We start from the raw sequence: 16,219 nt of genomic DNA, 5'->3' as shown, positions 1-16,219 counted from the left end.
CTGAGTCGAGACCTGCTGGTTAAACCAAAGGGCAAGAAGGAAATGCACAGGCAATGGAAGCAGGGACAGCTATCCTGGGATGAGTATAGGGATGCTGCATGGTTGTGTAGGAATAGGGTCAGGAGGCCTTATTTTGGCCCTTCAATATTTAAAGGGGTTTTAAGAAAGACGGGCACAGACTTTCTAGCAGGGCAGGTTCTGATGGGACAAGGGGTGATGATTTTAAACTAAAAGGGGGGAGATTCACAGTAGATACAAGGAAAACAGATTTTATGATGAGTGTGGTAAAACACTGGAAGAGGTTATCCAGAGAGATGGTGGATGTCCTGTGCCTGGAAATGTTCAGGGTCAGGTTAGACGGGGCCCTAGGCAATGTGATGTAGTTGAAGATGTTCCTGCTCGTTGCAGGGGGGACTGGACTGGATGACCTCCAACCCAAACCGTTCTTTATGATAAATAATTCAAACTTTGAAGAATAAGGTGGAGTAAAATTAGTGAAGAATTTGCAAAAAGCCTGAAAGCTCAGAACTCTCAAATGCCAATTTGCCATTACCAGCACAGTGTGTACAACAACCTACTCCTGTACTGCTCCTTCAGTAAAATCTAAGGATTTATTAGACCACTACAAGTAAAAACTGAGGTAGGCAAAAGGGACTTGACCTCGTGTATCCATCCCTTCCTTGCAATCGGAAACGGAGTTTCACTGAATGAAGATCTGACTGCTTACTGCTGTAGATGATAAATGCAGAGTGCTGCAGCAGTTAACTTGTGGGTGCTTAACCCTATTAGTGGGGTCACCAGCTCTGAATTTAAGCATTTACTTAAATGTTTTATACAAGGCACAGGGCAAATGTTTACATTTTTAGTAACTTACTCGAAGTAGCAAATAAATGCATCATTCCATTAGGATGTAATATCCCGGAGCCTCTGTCATTGTTAGGTGCTTGAGGATGGGATTTCACAAATGACTTGCAGGAGCCTGTCTTGTCTGTCCCTCACTCCAGTGTTGCCACAGCCTCTCTTGCTAAAGAACTCAGAGCTGTGCCAATAGGTTCATGGGGTGACCTGGCTGAAAGATAGCAACATGGAAAGAGAAGATGCCTTTCCAATCGAATGAACTTACCAATAAAGGTGGCCTGGGAGGTCAGTAGTGCTGGTGTGCAAACAAGCAACAAAACTGGAGGCTTAATAAGAGACCAGTCATAATTTGCTTGTGAAAGAAGGTCATATATAGTATAGAACTACATTGCAGCTATCAGGAAGCAGAAACCAGGGCTTCTGTTGTAGTGAAATGGAATACATTTGGGGACAGTACTCAAGCAGTTGTTTTGCTTGTGGCTCTGAAGAAAGGTGAATGCTTGGGGCCAGCTTTTCATACCCTGCTTTAGTGGTGAAAGTAGGAATGGAAACTTGCATGGGCCCTAACAGAGTGAGGAAGAACACTGATAACAGTTCTGATAGAACAGTCCTTAAGCTAAAAATGGTTTGAAATACTGATGCACTGTTAAAATATGAAGTATGAAGTCCTACAATTTAAATGTGACATTCATATAAGCTTAGGCTTTGGTTGGTAAAGACATTCATTAAATGAGATTTGCCTGCATCCTTGTTTCATGGCTGTCTTGCTGCATCTATTAAGTGACACTGATAAGGCTACTCTGTAGGGGCTCACAATAAATGATGATGAAACCAAATCACTACATAGTAAGAAAACTAAAAATTAAACCAGGTTTGCTGCTTCCCAAAGCTTTTTGAATCCTACTATCCCATATCCAGTCAGGTTTGCTGATGGACAAAGCTCAATTCCAAGGCAGACCAATGCTTAAGGTCTAGAAGTTTGCAGTGGTACATGATTTTCACCTCTGATCCTGTAACTGTACTATGTATTTAACACGCCACTATCCTTTTGCAGCAGAACAGTCTCTGTTCTGGGAATCTATAGCAAATAGATGGGGGCTTAAAAAAAACCTTAAAAATGCTTCTATGTATACTACAGTTCCAGAGTAGTGAGTTATTTCTAGGGTGATGAGATCCTGGCACTGGATCCAGGAAAATCAATGTTCTGGTTTAGGATGACAACACAATTCTGTTGCTACCAAGGTGTTACACGATAGCACAGGAGTGTTTGTAATAAACAAAACAAGTAACTTGGGTATGAAACATCCCTAAAGCGGGTATTTTACACTTAGAGGATGGTCAGGAGTTGTGGCAGGGATTTGCTGGATGTGCCTGTGCATTACTTACCAGCCAAGAGAGGAAGACATCAGCAATGTGCAGATGAACTTGTTTCAAAGCACTGTTACAGTGGTATGTATGTAAGTGGGGAGGAATTGTGTGTATGTATATATGCACCATTTAAAGAATTAGAGCTTGCTGTGCTGGGAATGCCAGTTTCAAAATGTAAAGCAAAATTTTACTATTCATTAATATTCATTAGGAAAGCACTCCATAGTAATAATCAGGTCTCTCAGTCATTGTCACAGTCACTCTTGCACATTATCAGTCATTAGCGCTACATATGCAAAGCAGTCAGCCCTTAACACTTCATCCTAAATGAGCTGTGAGGATATCATACTACAGAGCTGATGCCTTATTGTTACAACATGACTAAGGTCATTGGTAGCCATCACAGTGGTCAAACTCAAGAGGTTTTCACTAGTTGATATCTTCTTTCTCTTTCCCTGCTCTTGATTAACTGTTTTGTTGGTGCTTTTAACCTTCCTAAAGTGATTCTTTCTTTCTTAGCTCTCAAGGTTGCACTTTCTTTTCTTGTTTAAACTGTTCAAATGGTCTATTATTTCATTGGCACCGGGATCCAAATGTCTGTACAATCCTGTATCTCCTGCTTTTGGCAGTTAGCCACATTCTAAGGAACTTCAGGTTATTGATCATCATCAACAGGGTAGGGGTAGGAAGGTTCCGGACAGGCTGGATCGATGGGCTGCAGCAAATTGAATGAGGTTCAACAACAGAAAGTGCAGGGTCCTGCACTTGGGGTACAACAACCACGTGCAACACTCCAGGCTTGGGGAAGAGCAGCTGGAAAGCTGCTTGGTGGAAAAGGACCTGGGGGGTGTTGCTGCCTGAACATGAGCAGCTTGTGCCCAGGCAGCCAAGAAGGCCAGTGGTATCCTGGCCTGTATCAGCAATGGTGTGGCCAGCAGGGCCAGGGCAGTGGTTGTCTCCCTGTACTGGGCACTGGTGAGGCTGCACCTTGAATCCTGTGTTCAGCTCTGGGCCCCTCACTACAAGAGAGACATTGAGGTGCTGTAGCAGGACCAGAGAAGGGCAATGGAGCTGATGCAGGGCTTGGAGCACAAGTGTGATGGGGTTAGCATTCAAGGACCGCTTCTTCCAAGCTCAGGATCGGAGCGTCCCAATGAGTAGGAAGTCAAGTAAGGGATCTAGGAGACCGGCGTGGTTAAACAAGGAGCTGCTGGGCAAACTCAAGTGGAAAAGGAGAATCTATGGATTATGGAAGGAGGGGCTGGCCGCTTGGGAGGAATATAGGACAGTTGTTAGAGGATGTAGGGAGGCAATTAGGACAGCTAAGGCCTCCTTGGAACTCAATCTTGCTAGTCGGGTTAAAGACAATAGAAAGGGCTTCTTCAAATACATAGCAAATAAAACTAAAACAAGAGGCAATATAGGCCCACTGCTGAACGAAGTGGGTACCCTGGAGACAGAGGATATAAAGAAGGCAGAGGTGCTGAATGCCTTCTTTGCCTCTGTCTTTACTCCTGCAGACTCTCCCCGAGGGCCCCGGATTTCTATAGCCCCAGAAGGAGTCAGGACAAAGGAGGAGTTTGCTTTGGTAGATGAGGATTGGGTTAGGGATCAGCTATGCAAACTGGACATCTGTAAATCGATGGGTCCGGATGGAATGCACCCACGGGTGCTGAGGGAGCTGGCGGAGGTCATTGCTAGGCCACTTTCCATCATCTTTGGTAAGTCGTGGGAAATGGGCGAGGTGCCTGAGGATTGGCGGATGGCAAAGGTCACACCAATCTATAAGAAGGGCAAGAAGGAGGACCCGGGTAATTATAGACCGGTCAGCCTTACCTCCATCCCTGGAAAGATGATGGAACAACTTGTTCTTGACTCCATCACTAGGCATATCAAGGATGAGGGGGTCATTAAGAGCAGCCAACATGGTTTTATGAGGGGGAAGTCATGTATGACCAACCTTATAGCCTTCTATGAGGAAGTGACTAGGTGGAGGGATGATGGTAGAGCGGTAGATGTGGTTTTTCTTGATTTCAGTAAGGCATTTGATACTGTCTCCCACAGCATCCTCATAGATAAGCTAAGGAAGTGTGGGCTTGACGATCAAGTAGTGAGGTGGATCGAGAACTGGTTGAAAGGAAGAAGGCAGAGAGTTGTGGTCAATGGCGCAGAATCTAGCTGGAGGTCTGTGACTAGTGGAGTTCCTCAGGGGTCGGTACTGGGACCGGCGCTGGAATGGGTTGCCCAGGGAGGTTAATATTTTCATCAATGACCTGGATGAGGGAACTGAGTGCACCCTCAGCAAGTTTGCTGATGACACAAAACTGGGAGGAGTGGCTGACACACCAGAGGACTGTGCTGCCATTCAGCGAGACCTGGACAGGCTGGAGAGTTGGGCGGGGAGAAACTTGATGAAATTTAACAAGGGCAAGTGTAGAGTCTTGCATCTGGGGAAGAACAACCCCATGTACCAGTACAGGTTGGGGGTTGACCTGCTGGAAAGTAGCGAAGGGGAAAGGGACCTGGGGGTCCTGGTGGATAGGAGGATGACCATGGGCCAGCAATGTGCTCTTGTGGCCAAGAAGGCAAATGGCATCTTAGGGTGCATTAGAAAGGGAGTGGTTAGTAGGTCAAGAGAGGTTCTCCTCCCCCTCTACTCAGCCTTGGTGAGGCCGCATCTGGAATATTGCGTCCAGTTCTGGGCCCCTCTGTTCAAGAAGGACAGGGAATTGCTTGAAGGAGTCCAGCGCAGAGCCACAAAGATGATTAAGGGAGTGGAACATCTCCCTTATGAGGAGAGGCTGAGGGAGCTGGGTCTCTTTAGCTTGCAAAAGAGGAGACTGAGGGGTGACCTCAACAATGTTTACAAATATGTGAAGGGTAGGTGTCAGGATGATGGAGCTAGGCTTTTTTCAGTGATATCCAGTGATAGGACAAGGGGCAATGGGTGTAAACTGGAACATAGGAAGTTCCACGTTAACATCAGGAAGAACTTCTTTACTGTAAGAGTGACAGAGCACTGGAACAGGTTGCCCAGGGGGGTTGTGGAGTCTCCTACACTGGAGATATTCAAGGCCCGCCTGGACAAGTTCCTGTGTGATGTACTGTAGGTTACCCTGCTCTTGCAGGGGGGTTGGACTAGATGATCTTTTTAGGTCCCTTCCAACCCTTGGGATTCTGTGATTGTGTGATTCTGTGAACGGCCTAACATCTTTGTCGCTGACATGGACAGTGGGATTGAGTGCACCCTCAGCAAGTTTGCCGATGACACCAAGCTGTGCGGTCCGGTTGATATGCTGGAGGGAAGGGATGCCATCCAGAGGGACCTTGACACGCTTGTGAGGTGGGCTGATGCCAACCTTATGAAGTTCAACCACGACAAGTGCAAGGTCCTACACCTGGGTCGGCGCAATCCCAGGCACAGCTACAGACTGGGCAAAGAAGAGATTCAGAGCGGCCCTGCAGAGAAGGACTTGGGGGTGCTGGTCGATGAGAAAATGAACATGAGCCGGCTTCAGTGTGCGCTCACAGCCCAGAAAGCCAACCGTATCCTGGGCTGCATCAAAAGGAGTGTGACCAACAGGTCGAAGGAGGTGATCCTGCCCCTCTACTCTTGTGAGACCTCCCCTGGAGCATTGTGTGCAGTTCTGGTGTCCTCAACATAAAAAGGACATGGAACTGCTGGAACAAGTCCAGAGGAGGCCACGAGGATGATCAGGGGACTGGAGCACCTACCTCCCTTATGAAGATAGGCTGAGGAAGTTGGGGCTGTTCAGCCTGGAGAAGAGAAGGCTGCGTGGGGACCTCATAGCAGCCTTCCAGTACCTGAAGGGGGCCTATAGGGATGCTGGGGAGGGACTCTTCGTCAGGGACTGTAGTGATAGGACAAGGGGTAGCGGGTTAAAACTGAAACAGGGGAAGTTTAGATTGGAGATAAGGAGGAAATTCTTTCCTGTTAGGGTGGTGAGGCACTGGAATGGGTTGCCCAGGGAGGTTAATATTTTCATCAATGACCTGGATGAGGGAACTGAGTGCACCCTCAGCAAGTTTGCTGATGACACAAAACTGGGAGGAGTGGCTGACACACCAGAGGACTGTGCTGCCATTCAGCGAGACCTGGGCAGGCTGGAGAGTTGGGCGGGGAGAAACTTGATGAAATTTAACAAGGGCAAGTGTAGAGTCTTGCATCTGGGGAAGAACAACCCCATGTACCAGTACAGGTTGGGGGGTGACCTGCTGGAAAGTAGTGAACGGGAAAGGGACCTGGGGGTCCTGGTGGATAGGAGGATGACCATGGGCCAGCAATGTGCTCTTGTGGCCAAGAAGGCAAATGGCATCTTAGGGTGCATTAGAAAGGGAGTGGTTAGTAGGTCAAGAGAGGTTCTCCTCCCCCTCTACTCAGCCTTGGTGAGGCCGCATCTGGAATATTGCGTCCAGTTCTGGGCCCCTCTGTTCAAGAAGGACAGGGAATTGCTTGAAGGAGTCCAGCGCAGAGCCACAAAGATGATTAAGGGAGTGGAACATCTCCCTTATGAGGAGAGGCTGAGGGAGCTGGGTCTCTTTAGCTTGCAAAAGAGGAGACTGAGGGGTGACCTCATCAATGTTTACAAATATGTAAAGGGTAGGTGTCAGGATGATGGAGCTAGGCTTTTTTCAGTGATATCCAGTGATAGGACAAGGGGCAATGGGTGTAAACTGGAACATAGGAAGTTCCACGTTAACATCAGGAAGAACTTCTTTACTGTAAGAGTGACAGAGCACTGGAACAGGTTGCCCAGGGGGGTTGTGGAGTCTCCTACACTGGAGATATTCAAGGCCCGCCTGGACAAGTTCCTGTGTGATGTACTGTAGGTTACCCTGCTCTTGCAGGGGGGTTGGACTAGATGATCTTTTTAGGTCCCTTCCAACCCTTGGGATTCTGTGATTCTGTGGGATTCTGTTGTGAGTGCTCCATCCCTGGTGGTGTTCAAGGCCAGGTTGGATGAAGCCTTGTGTGGGATGGTTTAGTGTGAGGTGTCCCTGCCCGTGGCAGAACTGGATGATCTTGAGGTCCTTTCCAACCCGAACTATTCTATGATTCTATGACCTGGGAGGTTCAGTCTGGAGAAGAGAAGGCTCAGGGGGAACCTCGTCACTCCCTACAACTGCCTGACAGGAGGTTGGAGTGAGGTAGGGTCAGTCTCTTCCCCCAGGTGACAAGTGATAGGACAAGAGGGAACTGCCTCAAGCTATGCCAGGGGAGGTTTAGATTGGAGATTAGGAACAATTTCTTTACTGAGAGGGTGCTCAGGCAATGGAACAGGCTGCCCAGGGCATGCTGGAGTCACCATCCCTGCAAGTGTTCAAAAACCATGTATATAAGGCCCTCAGTGACATGGTTTAGTGGTGGGTGCTGGGGTAAAGTTTGGCCCTGATGATCTTAAAGGTCTTTTGCAACTTCGTGGAGTCTGTGATTTTATCATTACAACAAAGAACAAAACTCAGCTACTACTTAAAACTGTAATAATCAGCGTACATAACATATCCCCAATAGGTGGTGCTGTATGTTTTTCATAGTGTTTGTATTGCTGGTCCTCATCAGTCAGAAAACTTTCTTGAGTGAACTGAAGTTAACAATGTAATAAAAGAAATAGTTTGGGGGGTTTTAAAATAAATATTGCAATTGATTTGGCAAAAGGAATCAAATGTGGCTTTGTAGCTTAGTAATTACAGCAGTAAAAGGACAAAAATCAGGTTTCGGTCCCTCTGCCAGGCATTAATTTGGATGAAATCAGTAATTGTAAAATAATGAACAGTCCATGAGGAGGGCACCAGAACCCTCAAAGTCTTTGTAACCATGTGAACACATCAGATCACAGAGTCGCAGTCTACTTCACTTCTGGTCTGATTTTATATGCAAAGCAGAACACGGAATATGTGAGAGGTCTAATGCAAGCACTCTGGGATAACATCTTAAAAGCCAGACCAGTTGAGGGCTGGAAAGTTTGAGCTTAAATCCCCTCTGAGTTAAGAATAAAATATAGCTCTTTCTGCTCTGAGTACATTTTTTTGCCACTGTACCATTGTTCTCAATGACTAAAAGCCATTTATAAACGAGGGGGATTGATTAATTTAGTTTAAAAAAGGGAAGGATCTTTAGACCAATGTATCTCTTCTCACGAAAAGACGTATCATTTGTCACTAGCCTGTTTGTAGATAAAATATTTACCCCAGATTGCCATTGCTGGTATAAATTATTTTTAAAGCGGTTCCTAAATACTAAATTTTGCTTCCAAAATGGTTAGAAAACGCTCTGTTTTTCCAAAACTAATAATTTATTCTTTGAGAGATATCAGTTCTGGGAAATACCAGCTTGAAATCCAGCACTTCTGATGGGTATTGTGTCCAACAGTCACTTCTTTCTTTTTTCCTTTAAAGAAACCTGATTTAAATGTTTAAGCAGTTGTTCTTATCCCACTCTATAATTGTTAGTATCACATATAAATAGCATGTATAAAAGAAAGCTTTCAAACTGCTCTTTCAACCCAAACCTTTTCAAGAACTGAGGTCATTTTTGGGTGGAATTGCCCACTAAGACATAATCAGGTTTCACTGTGCTCCAAAACTACAACTGTCAGTGACAGAAAGCATTAGAAATAAAGCAAGTGACATGGCCCAAAGTGAGTGTGTGATCGGAGGTGGAAGAGAGCTGGAACTCTCCCCAGTAACACAGAAATGCTGCTGGAAGTGTATAGTAGCATGAAAACAGCCTGGAGGCACAGCAGGAATTCTACAGGAGAAAACTGGGCTTAAATAACCTAGTATTTAACTGACTGTACACGTCTGCAGTCCTGTATAAACAGTCATAAGCTCTTTTCCTTATGAAGTTCTAAATCCACAAAAATCAGCTTTAAATCAATGCAAGTGTATTGCACTCTAGGATGTTCCAGGTATTAATTGCTGGGTTTGGGATCTCTGTTTTTCCAGGGTGTTTCTGTAATCAATTCCAGAGTATCCTGTGGAGCCTGAATGAAATGTGGGATATACATCCAGTGTTTTGGGAAACCTCCAGTGATATTTCACCTATCTTCTGTTGCTTGATAGCTTGTTATTGTCAAACTGCTAGCAAAGTACCATCATTTACTTCTTGTTCTTTTCTTTTGCAACTAAGTCAGGTGTCAGATGAAGTTCCATGTGGGTGCATCCCTTCAGCACGTGAGCTTCACTGATTCCTGCTTTCAGGACAGGATTTCACAAGAATGATATAAAACGGTCGATCCTGCCCATCTGCTGTGCTCTCATGAGACCTGACTTGGAGTACTGTGCACAGTTCTGATGTCCTCAACATAAAAAGGATATGGAACAAGTTGGAAAAAGTCCAGAAGAGACCACGAGGAAGATCAAGGGAACTGGAGCACCTCCCGTATGAAGATAGGCTGAGAAAGTTGGGGCTGTTCCGCTTGGAGAAGAGAAGGCTGTGTGGGGACCTCATAGCAGCCTTCCAGTATCTGAAGGGGGCTATAAGGATGCTGGAGGGGGACTCTTCATTAGGGACTGTAGTGACAGGACAAGGGGTAATGGGTTCAAACTTAAACAGAGAAAATTTGGACTGGATATAAGGAAGAAGTTCTTTACTGTGAGGGTGGTGAGGCACTGGAATGGGTTGCCCAAAGAAGCTGTGAGTGCTCCATCCCTGGCAGTGTTCAAGGCCAGGTTGGACAGAGCCTTGGGTGGCATGGTTTAGTGTGAGGTGTCCCTGCCCATGGCAGGGGGGTTGGAACTGGATGATCTTAAGGTCCTTTCTAACCCAAACCATTCTGTGATTCTATGATTCTAAGATGAGACAGAATTATTTGTGTTTGTATGTCCCACAGTGGGACAATTTGGGGTTTGTCAGAGATGGCCATTTCCCTGGAACGCTATATTCTCATTCCACATGCCTATTAACACAATCTGATGGAGGTTAGCTCAGTGCTGCCAGGCAGTAACCAAAGTAGTCAAGTGGATTTTTCTAGAACCCTACAGCGTGTATTTATTCTCTCTTGTACAGGCTCTAACAGGCATGACAGTATGCATAATGTCAGAGGGAGTTATCTTCCTAATCAGATCAGAAGATTGATTTAAATGTAATATATAAAAACAGATGTTGATACACGGACTGCGTGGTTTCCTGTCACCTCAGCATTTACTAATATCTAATAGAGCAGAAAGGCCAAATTTGCCTTAGATAACTCTCTTCTGGCTTTTTGGGGGGATTTCTCCACCCCCATTTTCAGCCTCCAGTAAGTTATAGAGCACAAACCAGAAACTATTGGTGGCTGAGCAAAAATGTTGCCCAGCTCCTCACAGAGAGGAAAACAGCAATCCCATTGCCAGCTCCCTTGCTTCTAATTTTACTAGAGCTGCTTGGCTTTACTCTAGAACTGAAGCTGACCCATGATTTGGTCCTTTATTTGTTTATAGTTACTGGTAAGTCTTTACTTTCCAGCAACTTGAGGAGCTTGGAATGCAGACATATCCAAAATCACTCCAGTGGAAACTCTAGTGGTGACAATGGTTTCAGGAACAGCTCACTTGAAATGAAAGCTGAGCTGTTAATAGCAACCCTTGAACATCCACAAGTATGAGCCAAAGCGAAGAGTAAACATAAACTGATGTAACTGAAACAGGGAGATGCCTCTATATCCCTTCAGATCCCTCCTACACCTGGGTCGGAGAAATCCCAGGCACAGATGCAGGTTGGGCAGAGACGAGATTCAGAGCGGCCCTGCAGAGAAGCACTTGGAGGTGCTGGTCGATGAGAAAATGAACATGAGCTGGCAGTGTGTGCTCACAGCCCAGAAAGCCAACCGTATCCTGGGCTGCATCAAAAGGAGTGTGACCAGCAGGTCAAAGGAGGTGATCCTGCCCCTCTACTCTGCTCTTGTGAGACCTCACCTGGAGCATTGTGTGCAGTTCTGGTGTCCTCAACATAAAAAGGACATGGAACTGCTGGACCAAGAGGAGGCCACAAGGATGATCAGGGACTGGAGCACCTCCCGTATGAAGACAGGCTGAGGAAGTTGGGGCTGTTCAGCCTGGAGAAGAGAAGGCTGCGTGGGGACCTCATAGCAGCCTTCCAGTACCTGAAGGGGGCCTATAAGGATGCTGGGGAGGGGGGACTCTTCATTAGGGACTGTAGAGATAGGACAAGGGGTAACAGGTTCAAACTGAAGCAGGGGAAGTTTAGATTGGATATAAGGAGGAAATTCTTTCCTGTTAGGGTGGTGAGGCACTGGAATGAGTTGCCCAGAGAAGCTGTGAGTGCTCCATCCCTGGCAGTGTTCAAGGCCAGGTTGGACAGAGCCTTGTGTGGGATGGTTTAGTGTGAGGTGTCCCTGCCCATGGCAGGGGGGTTGGAACTGGATGATCTTAAGGTCCTTTCCAACCCAAACCATTCTGTGATTCTATGATTCTAAATATGAACTGATGAAGGAGGATGTTAATTGATCAATTAACTATACAAGCCATATGTTTGCTTCAGCCTTTGGCAGATAACATTTACTGAAGGAATTTAGTTGACTTTGAAGGGGTTTGAGTGTTTTGGGATGAGAAAACTGTGTGATTTGTATCTAAAGTCTTCCACATCAAAATGGAGCAGGTGAATGGAAGTTTGGATCGTAGCTGCTGTCCTGTAATTGTGTAGGTAATACCTTCTGGTGGAAGCAACCATCATTAACTTGCTCTTTGCCTCCTTAGCAGGTTTGATTTTGTTTTCCTATTTCTCCTCCTGAAAGGAAGAGATGCCAATGAGGAGATTATAAAAGGATGACAGTTCCCACAGGAATCATCATCTGACATCTCCTGTGTCTCAGTGCATCATACTGATCAATACCTCTTTAACATTATAGCTAGTTGGTATACCCTGTATATACATACAGACAGATTATCTGGTTGTACAACAGCAAGGTACCACACCACAGCCAGGTTTCAGGTACAACAAAAACTGGATATGGTGTAGAGGTGTGAGATCCACACGGTGACTGATCTGAGGTTTTCACAGCAGTACTGTTTTTGCCTCGTAGGGTGAAATAAAAGAACTCATAGAATGCTTTGGGTTGGATGGCACCTTAAAGCTCATCCAGTTCCAACCCCCTGCCATGGGCAGGGACACCTCCCACTAGACCGTGTTGCCCAGGGCCCTATCCAAAATGAAACAATCAAATCTAATTCTCAGGTAAACAGGGCATTGAAGATCAAGCAGTACATGGAAAACTGATCCCATTCCAGCATCCTTTTTAAGCATGCATAGCTGGGCAAACTGCCTTAAAGGGGAGGTAGAGCTAGAGGCACACAGTGGTTTTGCGAGGTTTCTTGATCTGAAAGAATCTCTAGCAGTCCCGGCGGCAACATACACTTTCAGTTTGATGTTGCACCTCCCTAAGGCAAAGGCTTGGTTAAAAGAAGCCATGGTTCATCCTACTCCCGGGCCTACAAAGGCTCCTGCTACACATGGCCGGTGCCTGGTTAGCCACATCGGCACGCTGCGGGAGCAAAACCCAGCGTGCCCGAGTAGCGAGGCCGGGCTGGGGACGGATCCATCCCGTGGACCTGGTGCGGGGGGCAGCAGCAGGCGCACCGGAGCCATGGCCGCCCGGCCGGGCCGCAGAGCCCCTCAGCCGGGCCGCCCGCTCCGCTCCCCGCCGGCGCGGGCCCCGCGGGCAGGAGGGCGGCGCGGCCGGCAGCGGGCGGAGCGCCCCTTCCCCGTGACCCCGCGGCTCCTCCCCTCTGCCCACCCACCGGCCCGCTCCCCAGCGCCGCCGCGGACCCTGGCTCTGCGGCGCGGGGCCGCCCTGCTCCCTCCTCTCTTTCTTTTCATTTTTCCCTCCTTTTCCCTTTTCTTTTCCTCCCCTTTCCCTCCCCTTCCTTCTCCTCCTCCCCCTTCCCCCGGCAGCGCAGCCGGGGCTCGGGCTCGCCTCCTTCGCCCCCCTTTTCCCTCCCCTCGAGCTGCCGCCGCGGTAGGGACCTGGAGAGAGGCGCCGCCTCCGCCGCCGCACACGGAGACATGTACCCGGGAGCCACCTCCGCCGGACCCGGTGAGGCTGCGGCCGCTTTCCCTTCCCTCCTCCGGGCTTTCCCCCTTCTCCCCGAGCACTTCGCTCGTCCCCTTTCGAGGGGCGGCGGGGTTTGCGCTCGGCGGCCGTTCGCGTGTGGTGTGAGGAGCGGGGACCCTGGGCGCACGAGGCGTCTGTCAGCGCGGGCGTGAGCCCCGTCAGCGGCCGCCTCGGCCCCTCTCTCCCCTTCTCCTCAGCGAGCGAGGCGCCGAGGGCCGGCGGTGCGGGGGGAGAAGGACCCTCAGAGATCCCCCCCCGGTCCCCTCGCCGTGCTCGGGCCTGGCTGAGGCCGCGGCCGGCCGCGCTCGCCGGGGAAGGAGGGGTCAGGCCACGGCCGCCACCTCGGGGAGGGCGGTGAGCGGAGCCTGCGTGTCCGGAGGCCCCTCTTAGGGGAGGGTCGCCTTCCCCTGCCCTCCTCTCCCCTCCCTCTGCCGCGGCGGGAGGCTGGCCCCGGCCTGAGGGCCGGTGGGGCTGTGAGGGGGCCGAGGCGGGGGCGCTGCGCCCTTTGCCCGCCGGGGGGTTCCCTCTCGGGGCTCTGGGAGCCGCTGCTGGGGCGGGAGGAGGCGGCGGAGATTCCCCCCCCCTCCCCGTTCCATGGTCCGTCCGCGGGGTGTCCCCTCGGCTGTGCGCTACGTGCTGCCTTGCCCAGGCCGGCGCTCGCTGTTCTGCCAGCCCAGCCTCCTGCTGGCAGCGCGGAGCGGACCGGGGTCTCCATTTCCTCCCTCGCAGATCCTCGTCGCGGCTGCATCCTCCGGGGATTGCCTGCCGTGCTCGTCTCGGGGCGCGCACAAGTTCAGGCCGCTGTGGCTGTGTTTGCCGGCGAGTGTGCTGTGCCGGTGGTGGTGTTCAGGTGTGGGTAAACCGCGGTTAGGTGTAGGTAAAGCTGTATCCAGATGTCGGGTAGGGCTGGAAGAGGTTATCTGCTTCCTTAGATGTCTTCAGGCTCTGTCATGTAATGAAGTCTGTGAGCAGAGGACAAGAAGAGAGGTTACCAACTCCTTCAGGGACATCTAACATTATTTAGGGAGACTATAGAGTTTGTGAGGTGTTTGTTCTGTTTGGTGTTAGGCTGTTACTGTGGTGAGAATTCCTGTGTAAGAATTATGGTGTTTGGGTGACTGATACCTAGTTTTCTTCTTGAAAAGTTTCAAACTAAGGGGAACTTTGTTTTATATTACTGTTCTCAACAGTTTTGCATAAAATCTTCCACCTTAGTGGGCTAATCTATCAAAGAACAGTGTAGTGAAATGCAGGACCTGTAACTGAGATGTCTGTTACTGCTTCTGTTACAAATGTTCCTACTGTAAGGGCATTCCTATCTTAAGATCTTAGGTGCTGTCTTCTTTTCTCCTCTGATCGAAGAATCAAGACAGACAATCAGGATTATTGCTTTCCTCTTAGAGTACAGCTCCTCTGGATTTTCCTTTCCTCCTTTTCTTTCTACAGTGCCCGAAGACTTTAGACACACCAGGAAGATAGGTCTGTGCAGCTCTGTGTATCCAGATTGGTGTTCAAGACTTTGCTGTCATGTGTAACATCATGTGCACATTTCAGCACTCATAAGTGGGTATCACTATCGATGTAATCATTTGGTGACTTCTAGTGCCACGTTATCTTGCTCAGGTACAGGTATACTTTCAATTTGCAGGTATTCACAGTGCTCAGATTATGCTGCTGTTGCTGAGGCTGTGATGTTCACCTCTTGGCGGTACATCTATGTTGAAACTGTACATAAGGAGGCAAATAACTGAAAATATCACCAGTGCATGTGCTGAGAGTGGATTTATGTGTGGGAGTCTCTTTATCTGCTTTTATTTGCTCTGTACCTGACCCTGCCACTGTCCTTTTCACTTGGAATGATCTTACACGCACACCCACCAGCGTTGGTTGCTGCTGTTTACCATCAGGGGCCCATGTTCAGTGTGTAAGGGTATTTTCCTCTTACTGGAACAACTTTCTCTTAACCTCGGGCTCTTGGTAGAACAACCATTATACTTACACAGAATCCTACATTACTGCGTGTTAGTGGTGTGTGTCTCAGCCTCCTGGTATTATTCGCTTCCCTCCAGCCAAGCTCATCTTCTGTCTTGTTTACTTCCTAGTTTATCTCCGTGGCTCAGCCCTTTCCCCCTGCGCAGAGCTGGGCAGTGGCGGTGTCTGTTCTGGGGTATGAGCTGCAAGTTGTTCTCTACATCATGAGGCTCTCCGTTTCCTTCCTGTGAAATCATCCATAGAGAGCCTTAGCTCAGTGGCTTCTAGCAGTCCAGACAGCTTCCTGTTCCACCAAATTTGAGTAGTGTATTTTAAGAGAGCTGGCCTGTAGTGTGAACCACTCTGGAAACAGGGACTGTCAGCAGTATGCTTAGTGCCCTTGTGTAAGGCTACGTGTGCCCTGTGAGCTGCCAGTGCAAGTTCCCTTCCATATGTGAATCTGATACCTATAAAATCAAAGCGTGCTGAAATCCTGCTCAGAGGAGTGAGCAAGAAGTGTGGTTTACAGCCATTCACTGAGCTGCAGCTGCCATGAATGCACAAGAGCTCAGCCTCTACATGTCTGTCAGCACATCCTCGACACCGCGTAAATGCTCCATTCATATCTCCTCCAACTTAGATCTTGCCGCCGTTTGCTTCTCTGCACGTTGCTGCTGCATAGAAGCTACTTTGCTCTTCTAGCTCCTGTTGCCAAACTGGACACTGCAGCCAGCCCTGCTCTGAGGGTGCCTGTGGTGGTGGCCTCTTGCCAGTGTAATCGCTCAATGTGCTGCAGGGTTTGCTATTTTCATCTTCATTCTTTTTCTGGACACAGTACAAAGCAAGTTAGAAGGCTGTATCTGACTAAGTTCAGAAGATTGCTGCTGAGCGTGGAAACTTTGTTCTAACATGCTGTTACACTGGGAGTAAGCTTATTTCATACAAAAGGG

General features: G+C 48.4%; 1 protein-coding gene across 1 annotated transcript in view; it reads left to right on the top strand.

Annotated features, from left to right (window-relative positions):
• Nucleotides 1-12,991: 12,991 nt before the first annotated feature.
• Nucleotides 12,992-16,219, top strand: part of AGO2 (argonaute RISC catalytic component 2) — a 56,713-nt gene continuing 53,485 nt past the window's right edge. The window contains exon 1 of the mRNA XM_065669021.1: nucleotides 12,992-13,280. Coding sequence (XP_065525093.1) covers nucleotides 13,250-13,280 — 31 coding nt within the window. The 5' untranslated portion in view covers nucleotides 12,992-13,249. The remainder of the gene's footprint in view (nucleotides 13,281-16,219) is intronic.

Source organism: Lathamus discolor, chromosome 2 (assembly GCF_037157495.1).
Source record: "Lathamus discolor isolate bLatDis1 chromosome 2, bLatDis1.hap1, whole genome shotgun sequence".
Lineage (NCBI taxonomy): Eukaryota > Metazoa > Chordata > Aves > Psittaciformes > Psittacidae > Lathamus > Lathamus discolor.
Note: the sequence above shows the minus strand (reverse complement) of the source record. Positions and strands in the feature narration are given on the sequence as shown.